Source organism: Rhipicephalus sanguineus, chromosome 9 (assembly GCF_013339695.2).
Source record: "Rhipicephalus sanguineus isolate Rsan-2018 chromosome 9, BIME_Rsan_1.4, whole genome shotgun sequence".
Classification (NCBI taxonomy): Eukaryota; Metazoa; Arthropoda; class Arachnida; order Ixodida; family Ixodidae; genus Rhipicephalus; species Rhipicephalus sanguineus.
The window spans coordinates 60,340,779-60,367,729 of NC_051184.2; the positions used below are offsets into that span (position 1 = coordinate 60,340,779).

General features: G+C 45.5%; 1 protein-coding gene across 1 annotated transcript in view; it reads right to left on the reverse strand.

Moving 5' to 3' along the window:
- LOC125759936 (uncharacterized) overlaps nucleotides 1-26,951 on the reverse strand; it is a 46,652-nt gene that overhangs the window by 13,731 nt on the left and 5,970 nt on the right. Inside the window, exons 5-8 of the mRNA XM_049419445.1 lie at nucleotides 25,430-25,503; nucleotides 24,599-24,785; nucleotides 21,195-21,268; nucleotides 15,188-15,287 (exon numbers count right to left, since the gene is read on the reverse strand). Coding sequence (XP_049275402.1) covers nucleotides 15,188-15,287; nucleotides 21,195-21,268; nucleotides 24,599-24,785; nucleotides 25,430-25,503 — 435 coding nt within the window. The remainder of the gene's footprint in view (nucleotides 1-15,187; nucleotides 15,288-21,194; nucleotides 21,269-24,598; nucleotides 24,786-25,429; nucleotides 25,504-26,951) is intronic.

The following is a 26,951-nucleotide window of genomic DNA, read 5'->3' on the forward strand; positions in this document are numbered from 1 at the left end:
AACAGCCGATTCGTTTAAAAAGGTCCCCCAGGGGATTCCCCCGGTGAGTAAAAGTACGCAAAGGAGTGCAACCGACGAAGATGTAGTACTAGAGAATTTCAATTGGAAGAAGGCCGAAGGAAAAATTCCTAAGCGCACTACTCCGGGCTTAGATGGGGTTCCCGTCAGCCTCATTAACGAACTCGGGCATAACACTAAAGAAGCACTGTTGAAAGCCGTAGAAAAGTGCTTACAGGAGAGGGAAATACCAGACAGTTGGAGAAAAAGTAGAATGAACTTAATCTATAAAGGCAAGGAAGAAAAGGATAACATTCGCTCGTATAGACCGCTAACAATTACATCGGTGCTATACAGGTTGGCGATGCAGGCAGTAAAATTAAAAATAGAAGCGTGGGTAGAAAAAAATGATATTTTGGGAGAACTTCAGAATGGATTTCGAATCGACAGGCGGTTAGACGATAATCTGTTTGTTCTTACCCAGTGTATAGAAATATCTAAAATAGAAAACAGGCCCTTATACGTAGCTTATCTAGATATCACCGGGGCGTATGACAACGTTAATCAGGAAATTTTGTGGGATATATTGAAGGAAGTGGGCATAGGTGACGACTGTGTACAGCTTTTGAGGGAAATATACCGAGGAAATACAGTTTGTATAGAATGGGAAGGAATAAGTAGCAAGGACAGCGTTGAAATTAGCAAGGGGCTGAGACAGGGATGCCCTTTGTCCCCGCTGTTATTCATGCTGTACATGGCGAGGATGGAAAAAGCGCTAGAAGGTAGCAACATTGGATTTAATTTGTCACACAAACAGGTCGGAGCGATGGTTGAGCAGAAGCTTCCAGGTCTATTTTATGCTGATGATATTGTCTTATTTGCGGACAGTCAAGATGATATACAGCGACTGGCAGATATATGCGGAAGGGAGTGTGAGGCTCTAGGACTAGGATTTAGTGCAACAAAATGTGGATTGATGGTATTCAATGATCACGGAGACCATACGGTATTAATACAGGGCCAAAAAATACCGAGGGTAAGCGAGTACAAGTACCTCGGAGTATGGGTAAATGAGGGGGATAGATATATGGAGGTACAAGAGAAAGCATCGGTAGCAAAGGGAAAGAGGAATGCTGCAATTATGAAGCACAGAGCTTTATGGGGATACAATAGGTACGAGGTGCTTCGAGGGCTGTGGAAGGGTGTGATGGTTCCGGGGCTTACATTTGGGAACTCAGTGGTGTGCATGAAGTCAGAGGTGCAATCAGGAATGGATGTAAATCAAAGGACGGTGGGCCGCCTCGCGTTGGGCGCTCACGGGAAGACGACAAATGAGGCGGTAAAGGGTGATATGGGATGGACAGGCTTTGAAGTGAGGGAAGCGCAGAGCAAAATGAGATTCGAAGAGAGGCTGAGGAAAATGAAGGAGAGTAGATGGGCAGAGAAGGTTTTCAGGTATTTGTATAGAAAAAGCGTTGACACGCAGTGGAGAAAAAGAACTAGGAGGCTCACCAGTAAATATACGGCTGGCAGTGCGGGCGATATGGCAACAAGGAGCATTAAGCGGAAGGTCAGAGAGGCGGAGAGGACTTATTGGATGACAGCGATGGAAAAGAAGCCGGCTCTGAGTAAGTACCGAAAAGGAAAAAACGAAATAAGGAGGGAAAGGTTTTATGATAATTCAAGGGGAAGCGCTTTACTGTTTGAAGCAAGGTCGGGCTGCCTTGGAACGCGTAGTTATAAAGCGAGATTTAGTAACGAAGAAGAACAATGTACATGCTGCGGGGGAACTAAGGAAACGATGGAACATGTACTGATTGAATGTGGCGATATTCACCCAGGTATACGTGTGGACACGAGTCTACATGAAGCCTTGGGTTTTAGGGACAACAATGGAAAGCTGAACACGTCCGCGATAGAAATAAGTAAGAGACGGTTAGAGTATTGGTGGCAGAAAAGTAGAGATAAAGAACAAAAATAAATAATGGGGGAAAAATAAGGTCATTCTGCCTTAAGAGGCAGAGAGATGGACCGTGAATTTATATTTTTTGGTATAATAACATAGATTTAATCAATGTAGATAAGGTATTAGGCCAACATGAAACAAGGAAGCTTTTTTTTTTTTTTTCTTCGAGCCTGGTGGCAGACATGTCACCGCCCCGTTTTAAAGGGGACGCTCATAGCATCCATACATCCATCCATCCTCTTCAACTTTGCAATGAACCAACTCCCCTCCTCACAAGACCGCTTCCCCAACATCTCTCACACCTTATACGTGGACGAGGTGACGACATGGACCACAACCGGCTCCTATGGACATGTGGAGGAGGCGTTGCCACAAGCGTCGAATTACCACTACGCTGTTTAACAGGTGTGCGAACAAGTACGATAACGAGATAGAATGAAACACGGAATGAAATTGCGGTTTTTCTTTCTGTGATAGGATAAGACCTGTGAAGGTCTGGTAACATCTGTCGATTTCGCTCAACACGGAATGAATTGCGGTTTTACTTACTGTGTGATAGCTGAAGACCTGTAGAAGGTCTAATAACATCTGTCGGTTTCGCTGAAATGATGGGCCCACAAAACATTTCATTTAGTATAAGAGCTATAGACTATTTTACTGATGGGCTTCGGTGCTGCCACATTAGACTGTTAACTTTATTGCTTCGTATGTTCAGCAAAATAAAGGAACAGTTCCACAGTTGGCGTATGCACGTGATAGCGGTTGGGTTGGCGCATTCGACGTTTCCTACCTTATCAATTCGCGTCGCGAAATAAAAGTAACAAAACATTCGTTTAACGCCCAAGGTGGCGACGCCCTCATGTCTTACGTAAAATAGTCTATAAATAGCCATTACCCGCCATTTGCAAGGATAACTCCAGAAACCCTCCACTGGCGACAGGCGGCACCCACACTCAGGCGCCAGCGTCGTGTGGGAACAACTCCTAAGGCTAGCGGTGGACATCGTTGCGAACACTGCACTACCTTATGCCAAATACCCAAATTTCAAGAGCGCCATCTGCGCGCCAGATGGTTCTGCACCTCGGTTTTTTTTGCTATTGCCATTTTTTTGTTCTGACGTTTGGGCTGGAGCACATTTAATGAAAGGCTGTGTTGTCACCTTTGAAGAAACGTCGCACCAGAACCCTTTTAAGCAGATCAACGCGCATGGACGGCGGTTAAAGAAATGAAGATGGATGCGGGATACTATCGAGTAAAGATGTTTTCCAGGAAATGATAAGTTTGCATCACTCGCGCTCAGATTATTACGAGGGTTTTCTCCCGAGTGCGATAAATTTTAAGCGCTCAAGCGAGAGCAGCAGGTTTCCCTTTAGCGTGTCCTAGTCACGCGTGACATTGGGCACAATCACTGTTTAATATTTCGTTATTTTTTGTACACACATTAGTAGTTGAGCCTATACTTCAAAACGTGTGTTAATTAAATGATGCGAGTGTTGGTTGGCTGGTACTGCAGCTTCAAAACGAGGGCTTAATAAACGCAGCGCGTCGCCATTTGCCCAGACCGAATAACTTTGAAGAAACAGATCACGATGAAAATGACAAATCAGCATTTTCTCAAGTTTCGACGTAAGTAAAGAACGCCTAAATTGAGCACATGTATTGCTACCATGTTTTTACCGCGACACCGAACGGAAGCGCGAATTGGGGTTTGAAGTGTGCGGTGGTCTGGGCACTGCACGTGGAATACTGGAGCAATGATATCCCATGCCAGCATTCCCAGTGGTATAATACGTGAAAGCGCACTGAGCATAACGTCTATGGTCATGCATTAATGCCATGAAGGATATGCATCATCAATTACTAGCGCTGAATGTGTCGGCGCTTGTCTTTTTCGTTCTATCATTTTGATCTGCTTATTACGCTATTGTGAGAGCATAATCACTACTTTCCCACACCTTTTCTTTTTGAAAATCAATTGCCTGCATTTCATGTCATGCGAAAAGCCGTAGTGGGGGACACGGGCTAAATTTTCACCACCAGGTGTGTTTCTTTACAGTGCACTTGAACGTGAATGCAAGGCTGTTAAGCGGTTCGTCCCCGGTAGAACTGCAAGCGCCGCTACCAGGAATCGAAGCCGCATCATCGAGCTTACAACAGCGCCACGCATTATCGGGCAAGATACCACGGCGGTACCGCTGTGTTCCTGCAGCTCGAACACTTTTCTACAAAAATATTTTCCTTATCAACCAAACAAAGTTCACGACAGTTGCAGAGGGGTCTTTTTCATATCACTTCTTGAATATGTTGTCCGTAGCGCTGGTAAAAGACGTGACGCAAGGTCTGTCGCGAATGCCCTTGCTTGTCTTCTTTTATCCTGTCTTTTAAATGGCCCTAAGGAAAACGTATGCAAGGCCAACAAAGGGACACCCATTTTAGGAAAACTTCATTAAATTTAAACATTTGAGCTAATTACCTTGGTTTCCTTATCATGTGCGCCAGTAGCACGAAATTAAGTTCCGCAGCAGCACATGAGATTATTCGTGCTGCAATATCTCGGCTGCGTAGAAATGAGCAGAAGGGCTCAGTGGCCACGAAGTGGCTTACAACACGCTCGCTTTACCGTGCCAGGTAATTTGAATATGCCGTACTCAGTACGCAAGGTAATACTAATTGTTTAGGTTTCATACGATAAAATCACCGCATGATTATGCGGCACACCAGTTGGGGAGGGGGGGGGGGGGTTCACCGGATTACTTTAGACCACATGAAGTTCTTTAACATGCACGTAATCTAAACAGACGGGTGTTCCTTGCATTTCGTCCTCATCGAAATCCGGACGCCTGGGCCGGGAATCGAACCCGGGCCCTCGACCTTAGCAGTGCGAAACCCTGTGTGCTAAGCTAACACGGCGGGTCAGTACCTAAGGTCGTGGATACGGGTAGCGTTATTCAAGGAAGTTCTTGGCGTAAAGAAAGCCTCACCGATAAAGGTCCAACGGAAAAGGCGAATCCTCATCCGAACTTTCAATGGCTGGGGATGTCGATGCTGCTGAGCGCAGGAGGCGTGTTTAGACCGTTTCTGTCCTCAGCCATGTCTCACAATGCGTTTGAAGAGCACTGTCGTGTATTCGCAGCTGCGCGGTGTCGACTCTCAGCGCATGCGCATTCAATGCCAAAAAAAAAAAAGAAAAAAGGAAGGAAGCTAACAAAGCATCCGCACTTCGAGTTCAGACAGTATTTCTTTCTGAACGAAAAAAAAAAGAGAGATAGACCATAGGGTGCACCACTCTTGGGCACAAAAACGAACGCCTATACTTTCCTTGTATACTCGTGTATTGGCGCCACGGTCACCCTAGCAGGCGCTACATATGCACCGAATTATTGTAGTCTATTTATTTATTTATTTTGCATTCGGATTCTCATGATTAAAGCGAGACAGTACGTTTCTAGGGTACTTAAAGTTGGGGTTATTAGTCGTCGTCGTCATCAGCCTGTCTGCGCCCACTGGAGGGCAAAGACCTCTCCCATGTTCCGCCAATCAACCCGGTCCTGTGCTTTCTGCTGCCACGTTATACCTGCAAACTTCTTAATCTCATCTACCCACCTAATTTTGTCTCCCCTCACGCGTTTGCCATCTCTTGGAATCCAGTCAGTTACCCTTAATGACCACCGGTCGTTAAGATAACCGGGCTTATTGGTACGATAACACAATTCAACTGTTTTTAGCGCGAAAGGATGCAGACAAAGGCGTAAAGTCACATGGTCCTTTATGCATTCACCTTTGAACACTCAAAGACGAAAGTAGGGTGTACTAGAACCGGGGTTGTGATCGAAACGACCGCATCACCAATGCACAGAAAGCGAAACCAAAAGAGAGTAAAGCCGCTTATGGCGCTGTGATCGGTAGCCTGCAATGTGTGGTCTTTAAAGAGCGGCGCGCGGCTCTACCAAAGTGTTGCATTTCTAAATGCCCGCTATGTAAATGCGCGCCGATGGTGCGGGGTTTTAGTTTTTAGTGTCACTTGTTACAGCTGTATTGGTTTTCAATATTTTTTTTGTTTCTTGAAACTAGATTCAGTTGCTACGCGTTGTCAAAAAAAAAAAAATAACGCGAAACGTGAAGTAAAAAAAATTCGGCAGATCCCACTCATTGTGGGAATCGATGTAATGCGAAGCAGCCAGCAAAGAGCTGCATACATCGCCTTGTTTGTCTTTGAGCCAAATGAAACATTCATGCCATGGCATCTAGTCCACCATATATCGCATGTTTGCCATGCACGCATGCATGCACAATCTACTGTACACCACGCCAATGAACATATTCTGGTATATACAATGCATGACCTGTCGTTTATGTTCGTCACGCACTCGTGTCATGCCATACCAATTTTGGTATATATCCAGTTAACAAAACGGCCGGAAGCGCACCATGACAGTGCATGTAAAGCATACCGTACATGACATGCACAGCATGAATCGCATATTAAGACCTCTCATTTATGTTCGTCATACAGTCACATCGCGCCATACCAGTTTTGGTGTATATCAACGAGCGAAATGGCCGCGAGTGCACCATGAGTATGGCATTTAAATCATGCCATACATGGCATGCATGTCATGTGTTTAAATGCGAAGCATTTCTTAGCGAACTTCTGCGACTTTGAGCGTATCTATCTATCTAGCCGCCTACGACTTTGTGCTCTCCTGGCCGTTTCGTTAATCGGATGTACACCAAAATTGGTGTATCATAACATGGCCTGATTGCGAACATAAATGACAGGTCAAAATTGGTACGGCGTGACAAGATTTCATGACGAACATCATGACAAGTCCTAACATGCAAATCATGACGCGCATGTCATGTGCAGCATGATTTACATGACATGGTCTCGGGGCGCTCGCGGCCGTTTAAATGAAGGGCTATATACGAAAACTGGTATGACGAGACATTTCTGTATGACTAACATAACTGACACGTGGTAACATGAAAATCATGATATGCATGTCATGTACGACATCATTTACATGCCACGCTCATGGCGCACTCGCGGTCGTTTCGCTAGATTGATATACACCAAAATTGGTATTGTGCGATGTGACTATATGAAGAACATAAATAACAGGTGGTAGCATGAAAACCATTACATCTCGATGGCCACAGCCTTGTGATCGTGTCTGCTCATCAGCTTCCATTTCTAGTTCGCCATCTTTGACCGTCACCAACTTACCGGTTCAACGGCGCGAGGCTCCTTGGTCGCTTCCCTGCTTGAAGTTTCTCTCCCCTTCCCTAAAATCCGTCTCACGCACCATTTGTCATCAAGTTCAACACATTGCCGTTCGGGAAGGCTTGCTGCAATCGTCGCAATCAGCTCATTGACGGTCGCAGGGGCCTGCACGTGATTCTCCGTCGTCCGCGTAGGGACATTTGCAGCGCTTTCCAAGATGTCCGAAATGGAGTCACACTGGCACAATAAAGACCTACTCTCGTCTTCGGCTGAGGCACTACTGGCGAGGCATGTGCCGATACGTTCGCCGGTATCTTCAGTCATTCCCTGCGTGTCAACACCACAACATACCGCCTTAAAGTGCCGCTGGTCTCCTACAGCCATTGCCATGTTCTTTCCAACCATTTGACTGCGTTGGAATCGTTCTTTTCGGTCCACTTCCGAGCGCTAACGACGGCAACCGCGTGGAACATGAGGCCCGTTTGATTCGCCTGCGACAATCGGAGCCGGTTCACGCCTGTGCACGACAAGTCCAGAAAATGTGCAGCGCCAGTTCATTGGCGCAAGCACAGTGCGACACTAAAAAAATGAATGAGAGGTGCCGACATGGCGCAGGCCTTATTTTTTTTTTTTCGCGTAATTTACGCCATCCACCTAGCATTGACAGGTGGCAAAGCCACACATCTGGACAGTTATGAGGCGCAAACGCTTGGCAAAGCACACCACCTAAGCAGACGTGGGTACGGTGCCTGCGCCTGAATGCTGCGTCATCTGCTCGGCTGCTATTGCGCACGCGCACGACTGCACCAAGCCGCCACCGTCAGCATATGGGGGTGCATGAAAATCGCGAACCAGTGGTGCACCTCTCCTGCAACTTTTGAAACGAATGACGTGGTTCAGAGGTCGTCACGGCTGCAACCCTGAAGCGAATGGCAATGGGCAGAAATAACTTAATATTTCTGTTATGAATATCTTCGTTTGCTGATATGTATGCAAAAATATTTTGCATTGTCCTATATACTTGAATCCACAATGAATATAAACAAACGTCGCGATGGCACAAACAACCGGAAGGAAGACAAAACAAACACACTCTCCGTGGCAGCCATAGAACTTTATTTAGTCTTTTGTTTATTTGGAGTACCTTGAGGCTAAATATACATTATAGGGGCAGGCGGCATACATTGCAAAGGAGAACGAAAACAAAAATACCATATACAAAAATGTATACATTCAAGTAAAATACACAGAGTGGGTATACATTACACGTAGAGTGCAGACAAGCAATAATAGTGCAGTATCCTTACACCAGCTTAGAGCATTTTTGAAAGCACTGGCATTAGATATGTCTCTTACGGAGTTCGGTAAAGGATTCCTGTCCTTTTGCGGTTCTGGGACGAAATTATAGTGTGCCTGCAGCAGTTGAAAACATGGACTGGTATGCTTATGAATGGGATCAAGCCGGTGTGAGTGAAATGGCGCTCGAAGTATAAACAAGGAACGAAAAGCGGGGTTGTGATAACGCAGTTTGTGAAAAAGATGCACGACTGCCTTTTATGGCTGGTTAGAGAAGGAAGCTTAAAAGTAGCCTTCATTTTCCGTGACACTCGTGTTGCGACTATGTTTTTGCTGAAATGAAATGAGCAGAGCGATCTTGTACTGCCTCAATGATTTGTATTTGTGTAGTGTAATGTGGACCAGCACAGGGCTGGTGTACGTCATAACCACACACACAGGCGAGGCAGTAATGTTGTCTTGTGCCGCATTTCAACAACACATGATGTTTAAGCTTAGGCATACATGAGAGAGATCGTTAAATAAAATGAATTCTGACCACACATGTACACTGAATCGCTATAGAATTCAAATCAGCCATCCAAATTGCACATCAAAAGTAAGTGATTGCGTGCACATCGTTTTCCGATCCTCATTTTTCCACTTTCCGGTTACAAATATTTTGGTACAGCTACGTCCACAAGTAACATTGGTAGGTGCACGAAGAGGACACACTGAAAAGAATCAACAGTATTCTTCTGCGCTGGACCATTGCAAATAGTTCTGACTATGACGTCAAAGAAAGCCATACAACGTTGCTTACTACATGCATTTTAGTCCATTGTGTTTCGCCTGGAATAAAGCACGCTTCTCACATGGGTGGTTTTAATATATTTTTATTTTAAGAAAACAGCATTATTGTTCCACACTGCTTTTCTCTAGCGCCTGGAAGTAAACGTCGACATGTAGGACGGAGTTATACCCACACAATTTACATCTGCCCACGTGTGCTGTCATGAGGTCTCACGTCGGGTAACTTTCTAAGAACATCGCCTAACTAATAGCACGTATAAATTCAGTACTCATGTTCATCGATGTTTTCGTATTAACACTTTCGCTCTATGCGAATAATTGATTGCACATTTCGACAGTGAAGGGATACACGGCCACGCGAATGGGGAAGTGCCCCACGTGTTCTTGTCCTTAGGTAGGAGCATAGGTCGTTTAAAAAAGTGGACGTCATTCAGACTCACTCATGTTATATTGCTACGAAGCGCTACCGAAGATGAAGAGGGAGACGTGATGAAAGAGGACGACGTTCCCTGATTCCGCGCGGACTTTGGGCCCCATCTTGTATGCCTGGCTTTTCCTCTGTATATACCTTGTAAATAGAACCTTCAAACGCCTTCTTCTCCCCGTAACAATATATTTGCGGTTAGGACTCACCCGGACACATACTCACCGAAGTTTTCCTCAACCGGACTCACTAGAACTCTAGCTAAATGATAATTTGCCCACCCGGACACACCCAGACTAAGACTCGCGGCTCGATTTGAGTCTAATTGAGTCGTCTCATGAGTGAGTTTGCCGAATATGGCCATGAGATCAGTTAAATTTCTAAAAACATCGGCTTGTCAATAGAACGTAAAAATTAAGCACTCACGATGCTTGCGTAATAAAATATATACATTTCTTTTTGCACGTTAATTATTGCACATTTCGCCAGTAAAGGAAGACACAGCCATGCGACTGTGGAGGTGCCCATTGATACATCGCTGCTATAAGTGATTTTGTTCCTGTTTTTGGCAGGCTCACGTTTTTTTGTTTCTGTGCACGCGTTGGTGCTTTTTGAGAGCTGCTAATGTCTTGGATGAATGACGACACATTTTGCATTTATACGGCCTCTCGTCCGCATGCATGCGCTCATGTACACGAAGATTTGCCGGCTGTGCGAAGGATTTAGGGCATGTCGCGCACTTGAAGGGCTTCTCGCCTGTATGCCTGCGGAGATGTACCACCATCTGACACTTCTGTGCAAATGATTTAGCACACATGTGGCAATGGAAGGGCTTCTCGCCTGTATGCGTGCGAAGATGTACCCCGAGATTACCCTTCTGTGAAAATGATTTAGCGCATGTGTCGCAGCGATAGGGCTTGTCGCCTGCATGCGTACGGCGATGTGCCAGGAGACTACTCTTCGTTTTAAATGACTGGCCGCATATCTCGCATTTGTGGCGTCGCTTCCCTGATCGTTTCTTGCCGTGGTTGACGTTGCCGTTGACGCCGCTGATATCTTTACGCTTCTTCCTCTCTGTAGTGCCAGTAGAATCCCTGCGAGTGACCAGACAACGGAAATAGACACGATGTACATAATGCTTTGTGGAAGGAAAGGAGCATGTTTTTCTCGATAGACAGTTTGGCGAACAGATTTTAGCTTTTATAGGAGCCCGATTTGCCTAATATTACTCCTAAACTTCGGTAATTTCTATTTATCCCGCATTTGCCTTGTTCAACAGCACTTGAAGACTGATGCTTTAATTTCAGGGGACGCTCAACGTTGAGAAAAAAAAGCAGCGCTCCACCTGATCACACGTATACAAAACTTTTCATTCTTGATTTAATGAGTAATGCCTACTAGTTCTGTAGTACACAATGGGGAAACACGGTAAATACAGTTTCGTGGTTAAACATGAAACAGAATTCTACTGCGTGCTAAACGCGATAATTAGACACCTTGAGAATAAAAACTCGAAGTGCGCTGTCGGACGTGAAACTATCCAAAAAGAAGGCACGTTGCACAGCGCGTCATGGCGCGGCTTGCAGAGGGCTTTGTTTTCTAATAGCTTCTAACCGACATTAGCATGGCTAAATTTTGATAGTAGCTCATCTTATCTGAGAATGAGTAATTAGCTGAGCACATCCAGAAAAAGACGGCAGCATAATGTAGTCCTGCACGCTCCGCGCAATAAAACATTTATTTGTTTCATAATCGAAACACTAACTACGCATGGACGGGAATCTTTCTCCATCTGTCTTAGAAAAGACATGCAAACGAGCACGGCCGCTTATTCTGCTGTAACAAAGGGAACAAAGATGTGTACCTTTCCTTCGTTGACTGCGGCTAGTTTCTGCAGTACAAAACTAATTATATTCCGGAGCTACTCCTGCCCTGTGGATTCGCGGTACATTTGTAAGATTATAGTTATTTCTTTTACCTCTAAAACACTACATACGAAATCTCATGCGGTGCATCAATGTACGACTTCTTTAGTAAACTTAGCGAAATTTACTACAACTAGACCACAATACATACCAAAATATATAAATTAGTAATATATATAAAAAAAACATGGTTGATTCCTCCGTCATAGGAATCGGTATAACACGAAAGTTAAACGCGTCTTCACAAAAGTAGTTGAATTGTTACTGTACATTGATAAAAGAGCTTTCACAATATCTCTTGGGTCTTTGTCAGCTATAGCACCGTTTAACGTGGATGCACCCACGTTGACGCTTGATGGCACATCTCCGTCCCGACGATTAACGTCCATGAACAAACCCTTTGGTAGCTGTAGTAGATAACGGTGAGAGCGTAATCAGAGAAAGCGGTGTGACAGCCAGAAGAGCGTCGCTGATTGAACGCCGAACTTGTGCTAATGTCGCCACACCACCGCATGTTGAGTAATTCAACACCACGGCGGGACTAGAGGGAAACTCAACGCGCGTCGTGTCTACCCTCAGCCCGGCCGCGATTTTTCTCGGGGCGAGAGTAAAGGCGGGTGCAGTGTTACCACCAGTGAGGCAGGCGCGCGTCGCAGAGCTACATTAATTTGGATGGATGCTATGCCGAGGCCGACGCTTGGGTAAGGTTGCCACCCCGTGGTGTGTCAAGGCGTTGACAAAATTGCACTTCTCCTATTGGAAACGTGCCGAATGTGACGGACACGTAGCAACGACCCGCTGCAGGAGCTAATCGCGAAGGCCACGGTCTTGATGCATTACTTCACCGCTCCCAGACGGCGACACCATCCCGCCGACTAAAGTGTGAGATATACAAGGTGCGTTTGTAAAGCCGCCGGAGTGTGACCGTGGCGCAGTGGACATCTGTTCCCGTGGACCGCGAGGTCGTGGGTTTGACTCCCGTTGATGGAACTTTCTTCCAAGTTTCTATCTGCCATCTGATAATGTAGATTTTTGCGGCGTCATTGCCTTGACGGAAATACGTCACTGAAGCCTTGGTGGACCCCGGCATAAAACACTTTCGTGTTAAAGATAAAAGTGATTTCAGTGTAGTGCCTCCCCAATATAATAAGTAAGAAATGCAGCTCCAGTACGGTGAAACCTGAGGCAGTGCGTCGGGTACACCGCGATTCCCGTTGCGCAGTTATTATTTTGTTGCTATCTTTATCGGTGCTATCATTGTTGTCAATGCAATGTGGGTGAAGTCATTACGGTGTCGTGAAGCGTTTACGTTATGTGCTGTGCGGTAATGTGTAATGGCGATTAAATGCTGTTTTACAAGGGTTGTGTTGTTGCGCACGTGAAATGCGATTGCGTTGCTGTAGCGCATTTGACGTTGCCCGGCAGCTACTTTCTCGCGCACCATGGTTAGTTTATTCTGGCGCTGTAGACGTTTGACTAACTCTTGCTTCACTTTGAGTATAGAATAAGCGTGTCTGCGCTGACGAGCCGCAGCGCTCTGAGCTTTAAAGGGGTACTGACACGAACATTTTCAGTTTTTTTTTTTTTTGCGTCAAAGGAAAGGTCACGCCCTGAAGAGCCTAGAAAAGGTAGTGCTAAGCGTAAGTGCACCCTGGAAAAGTAATTCCGGTATGTTTCTAAAGGCTGGTTTCGGTTCCTACTTTACTCAGACGTCACAACACGGTATGAGCTTCACGTCACGTGCTCGCACAATATACAGTAAAACCTCAGTGATACGATCACAGCTCGTACGAATTTCGGGGTGATACGAATTTTTCTGTGGTTCCGGCCAAGACCCATTAGCCTGCAATGTATTGGAGTACGGTTGTTGTGAACCGATTTGCACCCCGCGACGTTTGATACGAACGTACTCTATCGCACACCTACGAAAAGGTGCAGCCCGCGCTGTCGCGGAAGACGCGGCAGTGACGCGCGGGCGCGAGCATGCGCGACCATCAACGGTGCGGCGTTGCCTCCGAGATAGTGTGCGCGAATATTGGAGGCCTTTAGGCGCCTTCGCGTTTAGCTTACAGATGACGTTGACGGCGCGCTTTTTTTTTTAATGCGAAGCATTTCTTAGCGAACTTCTGCGACTTTGAGCGTATCTATCTATCTATCTATCTATCTATCTATCTATCTATCTATCTATCTATCTATCTATCTATCTATCTATCTATCTATCTATCTATCTATCTATCTATCTATCTATCTAGCTATCTATCTATCTAATCTATCTATCTATCTATCTATCTATCTATCTATCTATCTATCTATCTATCTATCTATCTATCTATCTATCTATCTATCTATCTATCTATCTATCTATCTATCTATCTATCTATCTATCTATCTATCTATCTATCTATCTATCTATCTATCTATCTATCTATCTAGCCGCCTACGACTTTGTGCTCTCCTGGCCGTTTCGTCAATCGGATGTATACCAAAATTGGTGTGTCATAACATGGCCTTATTACGAACATATATGACAGGTCATATCATGAAAATCATGACACGCATGTCATCAACAGCATGATTTACATTCCACGGCCTTTGGGCTCCCTGGCCGTTCCGTTAATCGGATGTACACCAAAATTGGTGTGTCATAACATGGCCTTATCACGAACATAAATGACAGGTCATATCATGAAAATCATGACACGCATGTCATGAACAGCATCATTTACATTCCACGGCCTTTGGGCTCTTGCGGCCTTTCCGTTAATTTCATATATACCAAAATTGGTACGGCGTGACAAGAATTCCTGACGAACATAATGACTGGTCCTAACATGCAAATCATGACGCGCATGTCATGTGCAGCATGATTTACATGACATGGTCTCGGGGCGCTCGCGGCCGTTTAAATGAAGGGATACATACAAAAACTGGTATGACGAGAACTTTCTGTATGACGAACATAACTGACACGTGGTAACATGAAAATCCTGATTTGCATGTCATGTGTGACATGATTTACATGCCACGCTCATGGCGCACTCGCGGCCGTTTCGCTAGATTGATATACACGAAAACTGGTATTGTGTGATGTGACTTTATGAAGAACATGAATAACAGGTGGTAGCATGAAAACCATGACATCCATGACATGTATGTCATGATTTACATGCCACGCTCGTGGTGCATTCGCGTCCGTTTCGCTTGCGTGATATACACCAAAATTGGTGTTACGCGACACGACTGTATGACGAACGTAAGTGAGACGTGGTAACATGGAAATCATGACATGCAAGTCATGTACGACCTGATTTACATGCCACGCTCATGATCCGCTAGCGGCCGTTTCACTAGATATACACCAAAATTGGTATTGCGCGATGTGAGTGTCTTGATGTGAGTGACTTGACCTTGATATCAAAATAAGATATCTTATCAGCATTTGCTGAGCTTTTGTTTTTCAGAGCCGTTTCTGCATGCAGGAGATTTGTATGGCAGAGTAAACTCGCCTTCGAAGAAAGGTGCCAGTATCCCTTTAACGATGCCGCGGTTCACTAGGCACTTACGTTCTGCAGGTGGTCGCTGGGCGTTCACATGGAGAGGCACTGGCTGTTGTCGCTTGGCTTGTCGATCTTGTCGAGCGGCGGCTGCTCGCTGAGCTTTCACCTCGGAACTTGCCCGGCGTCGACGCTGTCTTGCGCGATCCAGCATTAGCTGACGCTCGCTGCGCTCTTGCTCGGCTGGATCAATATGGAGAGTTTACGAGGAGGCATAGAGTTAGTACAGACCAGAGAAAAGGACCCCATAGGGCCCATGCATTAGAATCTCCGACAAGAAGGGCGCCGCCATGCCGCCATTACACTACCGTGCGAGCGTTAGTAGCCCCCGAGACGCATGCTAGACTTGAGGGTGGCATCTATTTTTCATCGTAATTAACGAAAGTGACCTCCCATCAATTAGAGCTATAAGTACGTGTCCAGAGAACGCGCAGACGACGGCGCACTACGACTGGCAACTCAGTCAGAAGGCGCGCAATAGGCCGCGACCTCAAACACGAGTGGTTATGGTGGCGCCATCTTGCAAAGCTGAATCCTAACGCATTTTGTTGGGCCGTGAGTCCGGCGCACAGTAATTTGCCAAAATTGCCTTCAGTCTTTCCCAAAAAATATTGCAAATGAACAATGAACAACGCCTACAGGCTCTTATTTGGTCAATATGACCGTGTTTGATTTATATTGCCAGTATTTTAACATTAAATATAGCTGATATTAGTACCTCTAAAAAATTGCAAAGGCAACCCTGACAAAAGTAGGGCAATGGCGGTGTTCTTGCGGCCGGCGCTCTTTTTCTCTAGAGTGTGCTACATCTATGAGTGGAGGAGCGAGCAGTCGTATATAAAGGTTACGTGCAGTTGAAGTTGCAACATGGCGCGCGCTATCTGGCCGCCGGAGAAATGCTGGTGGGAAGAGCCATAACGTACTTGGCGAAGCAATGTGGTTTTCTCTTGCGTGACGCCGAAGTCAACCGCATGTCTCCGAAATGTTTTTACGAATTTTCTAGGTAATCATTGCGATTATTTAGTTATTTCTGTTAATTGTATAATTTTAGGCCTTGTTCTTTCATTTGAACCTGGTTATACGATGTGCTAGCCTTGTTACGGGCTGTATTGAGTGCTTTATTGTGAGTGTCATCACGCCACATATGATGCATGGATGGACGACAAGCCGGGTCATTAACGTGCTCCGCACTTAAAAGTGGTTTTAACTTTATCGTATAGGTCAAAGGCTGTGAACTTACAAGTCCCACAAATACATTTGCAATAGACTATATTACTTTTGTCCACTCTACATTTATTATACGGTGCAGTTCGGAGGATCGTGATATCATTTTAAGAGCGGAGCTCTTTAAGCTTTTCGTAGCGGCGGATATTGCGGATTGTAATTATCATGAACATGAAACGGTGCACGTTCGCTTCGTAATTTTTAACTTTTCCTTCACTCCCATAACACGTGCCCTGGCTTCTCCGGCGTGGCCTGTATTAACCCTGATGGGTGAGCGTAGAGAACGAGTAGAGAGAGAGAGAGAGAGAGAGAAGGGAAGAAACAGAGAGACAAACGAAAGATATAAAGACAGAGAAAATCATGGCGAAAAAAATTTCTGATGAGGCTCCGGGACGCCAACCCGCGTACCCACGATCCAAAGGCGAGCATCCTAACCACTCGGCTATCCAGGCACGCTAGAAGAGCATAGCGTAGACTTGTATAATATAGTATTGCAAGGCGGCGGCAAAGGGAAGTGAGAGTGAGGAGGAAAAGATGTGAGGGTAATTATAACTGCTGGGGTTTAACGTCCCAAACACCGTAGACGACTGCTTACAACTTTCTTTTAAAAAAATAAAGAAATTGATTGCCGGTAATAACTTAGAAGAAAATGTAATTCAATTACTCAGAACGTTACAGTTTCGAAAAACGAATAGATTATATTACAAAAAACAAGAACATGCCATTGATTGCAAGTAATCGATTATTTGTACCGCGTACCGTACACCTCTGCTACTGCGGCACAGGCTACATCTGCTAAAAGAACGTCGCTGTAATAACACTTTAAATGTTGCCCATAAAGCCCCTCCATGCGTTTTCCGCCGGCTAGGTTAAGTAGCGCCAACTCGTCCGCCCCCTCTCCCTTCACACCGGTTCCCCGCATAGCGGAAGCCTAAGTGCCGCCATGATGTTTCTGCTGCTTTTCCGGTTGATGCACGTGCCCCATGCCCGCCTGATGCCCGCCCATGCCCTCGCGACGCAGAAACACCGAGCGAAAACTCCCTCGGCGGCAGGCAGTTTACGACGAACCTCAAAACAACAACACTTGCGAAACGGAGAAGCAAATATGAGCTTTCTCGCGTGTGCACATGCGTGCGCAGAAACAAGATGGAAGGAAAAAGCGGAAGGAAGTGGCTCAAGAACTTCCTTCCGGAAGCTCCGGAACCGGAAGTGGGCGTCGTCGTCGAACAATAGATGGCGGTACTTAAAAAAGCGGCAGTAGACGCGATGGAGGGGCTTTAGTTGCCCATACCTCGCGTTGTTTCTTGCCAACGCAGCTGCATTCTCGTCCGCACGGCTCGTGCTGGGAACCGCATCATCGCAGGCGCCGCTACTGGACACTAGAAGCGGCAAACCGGTTTCCTTTTTGTCCGTATGTGTCTTCTCTGAAGGCAATTGTAGTGGTTCCTCATTGTGCGACAATGATTCGTGAGGATTGACTGGAAAGAAATAGCAAAACTCGGTATCTTCTAGAGAACTCCTTGAGACACGCGAACAGTATCACAATGCAGCCAGGCTAAAGTTCACGTCTTTTGAAACATGTAATCTATGGGGCCAGAAACACAAATTGTGGTGTACGAAAAAATGGAAGGGGTGTTAAAGGAGCTCATGTATTATTGCATTCTTAGTATTTCATACATATCCCCGTGACTTCTTTCACGTTGCAGTGCTGTCTTACTTCTATCTTTTTTTGTCACGTTTTCATATTGCAAATATTTCCTACTTAGGCGCCCCGTAGGCCTTTCTAATGACGCTTTATAGGAACACCAAATGCAAATAATTTATTTCAGAGTGAAAGCTCAATCTATGACAACGTCTAAAACCGCAATATTATTAACAGCAGTGCCCTACGTACCGAGAAATTAAGCTAAATGTATCTAGAGTTACTGTATATGCTACCTTTAGGTAGCAGAGTTGCGCATAGGTCTGGCTAGCAACCACAGCTATGCGGTGAAGACGCACTCCGTTTTTGCAGGCGACATGCCTACCGGGTCACCGATCGGCAAGTCTGGCGTGTCGAAGACGGCTGATTAACTTTACTGTGAATGAGTAGTGTCAATCCAGGTCGCTGCAGCGGCGCGATCGAGAAATACAAGAATTGACCCGAGCGTCAGCTTCTCCGCAACGCATGGTTACTAGCGGCGTTTGGAAGACGGATGCGCAACTCTGCTACCTAAAGGTAGCATATACAGTAACTCTAAATGTATCAAACGATGAGCGCCACCAGCGGCACATTTTGGAAATGATCCCGATGACGTGAGAGAGTTCGACTGAAATTAATCACTCGTAATCAAACTAGCTGCAATAAAAAATAAACCTTCCGTGTACCAAGGGACGTAATAATATGCTGCTTGTTCGTTTCTGTTTCATTCATGGAAAAAAGAACCTCTTTGACGTTGCCAAGGGGAACGGCGCGCGTGGTTCGAAGGTTCCGTTTTCGCCGAACTGCGCTTCGCCCGGCGCCCTGCTTCGCTCTCGCGGTCGCGTCTCAGTGGTAGTTTCGGGATCGAGTACTTCCGCGTGTGTCTTGCGCGCTCGTGGAAGTCCCTCTGACAGAAAGTTCGACGAAATGCCGCCTGCATGTGATCTTGCCGGATGCCCGAATGGCGCACGCCGCCAGTGTACGCCGCCGCGCAGTAAAGGCGGGAAACGTTGGACACGGCAGCAGTGACGTGAGAAACACCGCTTTCAGGTGGGTGATCTGAAGTGCGCTAACGCGATGCGGACCACTAAAACGTGATTTTATTTCAAAATAAGCACTTCCGTCGCACAAGAGTAGCACCACGAGGTTTGTGGACCTTTATTTCATCAATCAACGTCGACTTAATATTTACCTTAAGTGTCCCTTTACGTATCTGTCAGATCATTGAAAATCGACGACGAGGATACGAAAATTGTGCAGAATCTGTATTTTTTATGTAATCACTATACTCATAACATATGGAATTATTGGAATTGTATGCGGTGTGGTACAGTAAGTTCGGGCAGAAAGAGTCACTCTTGTGCCACCATATTGTACCACAACCACACAAAACGTGAAGTCATGGATGTACATTCCGTATGTACATGTCTGTTCCTACCGATAAAATAGCAACGCTGTCAAACTAGCTCATTCGGAGAACAGAGAGGTGTGATATGTTTCTATGCTATAATACTAACGGAAAAAAACTTCCATCGCTTACCACAGTGGATGGCTGTATCGCCGTCCTGGTAGTTCGTAGTGTCCAGCTCTGCATTGCGGCTTTCATCAGAAATTCTACAGACAGAGATCATTTTCATCAAGTGTGATGAAGCTCCAACGATTATATGGCAATTAAGCTATGGTGGTAAAGACGACCAAGCGCTAAAACCATAAAAAAAGTCCCTAGAGTCACGCGTATCCAAATCCTCTGAGATGCAGTGGCAACTGAGCATTATTGCTGCGAGGTCTCGCCAAACTGTCCGATGTGCTTTGACACAATACACAGAAGAAGCAATTTGCCTTGTAAACGAATTATGCTCCTTGCGAGTATTAACGATAATTATTGCACACTGAACTCGATATGTATCGACATGACCATAAACGCACGCGAGAGTTCGCTTACAATTGGAAACACTCACAGTCTCAACACTGTGGCCCGTGGAAACGGTAAAAAAAAGAGGTCGCTAGTTTCTCCGAATGCGAACATTTCGTGGTGTGGCTCCTTTACCCATTTTCATTGTATCATGTTAGCCCTGCGCCAATCATGCCAACTGCACTACCCAGAGGGAGCTGGAAGGCACCGCATACCAAGGAATTCAACTTTATGGATCACTGTCGCATGCACGCTTTTTAAATTGTAAAAGTTCACATTCACGTGTCTTCAAAGGTTGTGGTGACTGTCGATATACTCCCATTCCCGTAGTATACGCCTAAAGTACGTCACAATAAGGCTATACTCTTTCGAAAGGCTGTACTGCAGTTCCCCATTACCCACCTGATCGTTTCTCTATAAATCTATGTTAAAGCATCTCCTACGAATGCAGGAATACTGCGCCAAGTGCGCCGCTATTGACGGAAGGATTATCTGCACATGATTTTCATTGCGACCGCATTTGTACGGTCACTAGAAGCCCATTTTTGCCGTCGTCGTCATGTTCTGCATGAAGTCCAAATTGATAACATGAGCACCGCGTCGTGTGCTCTATTAGCAAGCGAAATCTTGCAAAAGAAAAAAGTGATTCCACTGGAGTGCCTCCCCAACACAATAAACAAGAAATGCAGCTCCATTACTGTGGAACCTGAGGAGGTGCGTCGGGCACCCCGCGATTCCCGTTGCACAGTTATTGTTTTGTTGCTATTTTTATCGGTGCTATCATTTTTTCGTTATTGCAATGTGGGTATTATGGTATCGGTAGGATTTTACGTTATGGCTTGTGCGGTAATCTGTAATGGCGAATAAATGCGGTTATAATAGGGTTGTGTGGTTCCTGCGCGCGGGAAGGAGACTGAGTTGCTCTGGCGCATTTGACGTTCCGCAGCCGCTGCCTTCTCAAGCACCGTGGTTAGATTATTCTGGCACTGTAGACGTTTCACTAACGCTTGCTTCACTTTGAGTTTACGATCGGCCCACCTGCGGTGACGAGCCGCAGCGGTCTGAGCTTGACCGATGCCGGAATTCACTTGGCGCTTACGTTGTGCAGCTGCTCGCTGGGCGTTCACAAGGAGAGGCACTGGCTGTTGTCGCTTGGCTTGTCGCTCTTGTCGAGCGGCGGCTGCTCGCAGAGATTTCACCTCGGAACTTGCCCGGCGTCGACGCTGTCTCGCGCGATCCAGCATTCGCTGACGCTCGCTGCGCTCTTGCTCGGCTGGATCAATGTGGAGAGTTTAGGTGGAGGCATATAGTTAGCAGAGAGACTAGAGAAAAGCTCCCCATGTCGCCCATGCATTACAATCTCCGACGAGAAGGGCGCCGCAATGCCGCCATTACACTACCGTGCGAGTGTTACCTGCCCCTGAGACGCATACTAGACTTGACTTGTACTAGACATGACTTTATCGTAATTAACTAAAATGCGCTCCCATCAGTTAGAGCTACGCGTCGAGAGAACGCGCAGACGACGACGCACTGCGACTCACAATTCAGTCAGAAGGCGCGCACTCGGCCGCGACCTCAAACTCGAGTGGTTATGCTGTAGTCATCTAGCAAAACTGTCTCCAAACGCATTTTCCAGGGCCGTGAGTCTGGCGCACAGTACTTTGCCTAAATAGCCCTGAATCTTTCCCTAAAAATCTTCAAAATGAACAACAACCAATGCCAGCACACTTGTAATTCGTCAAAATGACCGTGTTTGATTTACACTGCCAGTATTACTAACACAAATACCGCTGATCTTAGCCACTTCTTAAATAATTGCAAAGGCAACCCTGGCAAAATTGGGTAATGGCGGTGTTCTTTTGGTCGGCGCTCTTTCGGCCCAGCTTTTTCTCTAAAGTCTGTACTAAATCTATGGGTGGAGGAGCGAGGAGCGGTTTAGTGGTTTATAAAGCTTCCGGTAGTTGCGGCAGTTGCGGTTGTAACCTGACACGCGCTGAATGGCCGCCTGAGAAGTGCCGGGGGGAGCATCCGTAGCGCACTTGGCGAGGCGGTGGCGCCTTCTCTTGCGCAACGTCGGAGTCAACCGCATGTTTCGGAAATGTTAGCAATTTCTAGATAATTATTCAAATTACTTGGTTATTTCTGTAAATTATATATTATACCTTGTTCATTCATTTGAACCCGGTTTTGACGATTGCTAGTCCTTGTTACGGCTGTATTGAGCGCTTTGTTATGAGCGTGATGACGCCACATGAGATGCATGGATGGACGACAAGCCGAGCCATTAAAGTGCTCCGCGCTTAAAATGGGTTTAAACTTTATTGTATAGTTCGAAGCCTGGGAATAGGTCCCTATTTACAGGTCACACAAAACACTATAGGGTTAGGCTCTATCACTTTTGTCTACTTTACATGCGGCATATGGTGCAGCTCAGAGGATCGTGACAATTTAGGAGCGGAGCTCTTTAACTTTTCATTGCGGCGGATAGTGCGAACAGTAATTATCATTAACATGAAGCGGTACACGCTGCTTCGTCCTTTTCAACTTCTGCTGCACACCCACAACACGTGCCCGGGCTTCTCCGGCGTGACCTGTATTAACCCTGATGGGTTAGGGGAGAAAACTAGTACACAGAGAGAGAGAGAGAGATAGAAAGAAAGATATAAAAGAAAATGGCGAAAAAGATTTTGATGAGTCGGCGGAATTCGAACCCGCGTATCGATCCGAAGGCGTGCGTCTAACCTCTCGGCTATCCAGGCACGCTAGCAGAGCATAGCCTGGACTTGTACAGTATACCAGTGTAACAAGGTGGCGGGAAAGGGAATTGAGGGTAAAGAGGAGAGATGTGAGGCTAATAATAATTGTTGGGGTTTAACATCCCAAACGCCGTAGAAAAAAAAAGTAATTCGTTACCGGCAATAAATTACAAGAAAATGTAATTGAAAAACCCAGAACGCTACAGTTGCGAAAAAAAGCACACATTATATTACATAAAATTCGGCAGATCCCACACGTTGTGGGAATCGGATTCAGGCGAAGCAGTCAGTGAGTACTACTACGCTGCATTTTATGGCTTCGAGCCAAACGTTAGGAGGTGGATCGACGTGTTTTTGTAAATGTGGTAGCTCTGTGCGCACCGTGACTTTACCAGGCACGTTGACACCACAGGCGTTTAAGGGTTAACTTATGGCGCGATGTAACGTCATCCCTCACGTTAGAGTACACACGCAACTATTATCGAAACTAAGTGCACTTTATGGTGCAATCATGTGAATGTCGTGTGAGACTTTCGTTAATGTATTAGTCGCGGGTCTAGGAATGATTGAATATAGCTTTCTGAATCATAGGAATAAGAATGTAATTTTTATTAGACTGCTATGAAATCGGAGCCAACACTGGCTCCGATTTCATAGCACGTAAATCGTGTATGACGCCTGAATCGTAAGGGTACATAAGTAGTGTTTATTGCTTTCTTGTAAAATTAGAAAGCCTGCACCACAAACACAGTTGACGTTACATCGCCTTACGCCTGCATAGGCTCTTTTCGTGGCTCTGTGGTAGAATCCCTGATTGCCACACAGCATTCTATGGTTAGATTGCTGCTGGGATCCTATTTTTTATTCTTTCCATTCGTCAGGTGAACGCTGCCGATGTTTGTTCTTCTTAACGCACTCGCATTTCAATTACCAATGTCTGTTCCGCCGTTCCTGGGTAGATATAAAGTTTCAATCACCTGTGGCGCACACCCGTACGCTGTGGCCCATGGTAAACGGGTATGTGCCAGACGTGTCTGGAGGAAAGTGTTCGACGACGTACGCGACAAGATTTTCACGTTATTCATGTCATGGCCAGAGAATCACATTCGTCTAGTCCTCTTACCCTCCCATGCCAATTTTGGTCTACACCAAATTATGGAGGCGACACGAAAGCACGTAGACAGACAGACAGACAACAGACAGACAGACAGACAGACAGACAGACCAGACAGACAGACAGACAGACAGACAGACAGACAGACAGACAGACAGACAGACAGACAGACAGACAGACAATAATAAATAAATAAAATATAAATAATAAATAAATAAATAGATAGATAAATAGATAGATAGATAAATAGATAGATAAATAGATAGATAGATAGATATAGATAGATAGATGATGATAGATAGATAGATAGATAGATAGATAGATAGATAGATAGATAGATAGATAGATAGATAGATAGATAGATAGATAGATAGATAGATAGATAGATAGATAGATAGATAAATAGATAGATAAATAGATAAATAGATAAATAGATAAATAGATAAATAGATAAATAGATAATAGATAGATAGATAGATAGATAGATAGATAGATAGATAGATAGATAGATAGATAGATAGATAGATAGATAGATAGATAGATAGATAGATAAAAACGCTCAGAATGCCAAAGGTTCGCTAAGAAGTGCTTCGCAATAAAATCAACAAAATTCCACTGATTGCAAGTAATCGATTATTTGTACCGCGTAACGTACACCTCTGCTACTGCGGCACAGGCAAGATCTGCTAAAAGAACAACGCTGTAATAACGCTTTAAATGTTGCCCATACCTCGCGTTGTTTGTCGCCAATGCAGCGGCGTTCTTGTCCGCACGGCTCGTGCTGGGAACCGCATCATCGCAGGCGCCGCTACTGGACACTGGAAGCGGCAAACTGGTTTCCTTTTTGGCCGTTTGCGTCTTCTCTGAATGCAAAGCTGGTGGTTCGTTATTGTGCGATAATGATTCGTGAGGAGTGACTGGAAAGAAATCGCAAAAGTCGGAATGTTCTAAAAACTGGTTGAGACTAGGGAACACGATCACAATGCAGCTAGGCTGCAGTTGACGTCTTTTGAAACATGTAATCCAGAAAACTCAAATTGTGGTGCAGGAAAAAAAAATGAAAAGGCGTTAAAGGAGCTTGTGCATTATTACATTCCTAGTATCTTATATATATTCCCGTACTTGTTTCAAGTTGCAGTGCTGTCTTATTTCTATCCTTTCGTTTGTCACGTTTTATATTGCAAATATTTCCAACCAAGGCGCGCCGTAAGCTTTCTAACGACTCTATAAGAATCTGTCCGATCACTATGAAAATCGACGACAGGAATACGAATATTGTGCGGAATCTATTTTTTCTGTAATCATTATACTCATAACATATGGAATTATTGGAATTCCATGCGGAGTGGTACAGTAAATTCGGGCAGAAAGGGTCGCTGTTGTCCCATCGTATTGTACCACATCCACACAAAGCGTGAATGCATAGATGTATGCATCCCGTTTATACGTGCCTGTTCCCACCAATAAAATAAGAGCGCTGTCAAATTATCTCCTCCGGTGCACAGAGAGGTGAGATATTTTTCTATGCTATAATATTAACGGAAGACCTTTCATCACTTACCGTAGTGGACAGCCGTGCCGCCGTCCTGGTAGTTCGTAGTGTTCTGGTCTCCATTGCCCTTCCCATCAGAAATCCTACAGACAGAGATCATTTTCATCTTGGGTTATGAAGCGTCAACGATAATACGGCCACCAAACTATGGTAGTAAAGACGACAAAGTGCTGACGCCTTAAAAATACTTTACTGCAGTCAAGCGCATCCAAATCCTCTCAAATGCAGTGGCAATTGAGACTCATTTATGCCACAATATCGCCGCACTGCCCGAAGTGCTTTGACACAAAAGACAGAAGTTATTTGCCGTGGTAACGAGTGAAGTTTTTTTTAAGGGTATTAACGACCAGTATTGCACACTGAACACGTTATCTTTCGACGTAACTAAAGAGAAACGTGAGAGTTCGCTTACGATTGGAAACACTCGCAGCCTCAAAACAGTGGTCGTGGAAACATTGGAATGAAAGAGGTCGCCAGTTTCTACGAGTACGAAACTCTCGTCGTGTGGCTCCCTCTCGTGGGGTGGCTGCTCTACCCATTTTTATTGTATCGCGTCAGCCTTGCGTAGTTCATGCAACTACACCACTGAGGGAGCACGAAAGCATCGCACCCTAAAGAATTCAACTTAATGAATCACCGTCGCAAGCACGCTCTTCCAATCATCAAAGCTCACATTCACGTTAGTTCAAAGATTGTGGTGACTGTCAATATGCTCCCATTCCCGTAGTATATGCCTAAAGTGCGTCACAATAAGGCAATACCATTTCGTAGGGCTCTACTGCAGTTCATTATTACCGACCTGATCTTTTCTCTCTAAATCACGGTGTAAGAATATTCGGGTGTTGACACCGCGCGCGCCTAAGCGGCCAGTAAATGTTCGGTCGTCGGTCCGTTGAGCAGTGCGCCATCTAATGGCTTGAGGCGGAGAGCGCCCGCGAGTAGCCGAATCACGGTGGTGCTGCGTCATCGCCGACGCTCTCGCCGTTCCCTCTCCTGTTGCTCTCTCGATTTCGCCCCTCGACGCCGCTTGGCGGATGCACATTATCCAGCAAAATGGCACAGAAAAATGCACGTTATCAGCAGCATGCGCGTTGCTATGGAGACGACTGCCCCGCTTTTCGTAGCGCCCTCTGCAAGTCATCTGATAAGAACCCGAACATTATCTGGACGCGCGTGGATTGCGGTTTCCCATGCGTTGGGGGAAGAGTGTCATCACCTGAGTATATTCTTACACCGTGCTCTAAATGTATGTTAAAGCAATCTATGCGAATGCAGAAATACTGCGCTAAATACGCCACCATCGAAAGAAGGATTATCTGAACGCGATTTTCATTGCGACAGCAATTGTACGGTCACTAGACGGCCATTTCTGCCATCGTCATGTTTTATATAAATACCAAATTGATAACATGAACCCCACGTCGTGTGATCTATATTCAAGCGAAATCTTGCGAAGGCTGCAGAGGGGCGCGGCCCAAAGAGAGGCAAAGCACGTCGGCCAGCTCCGTCAGGCGAAGGAGGAGGAAGGGTT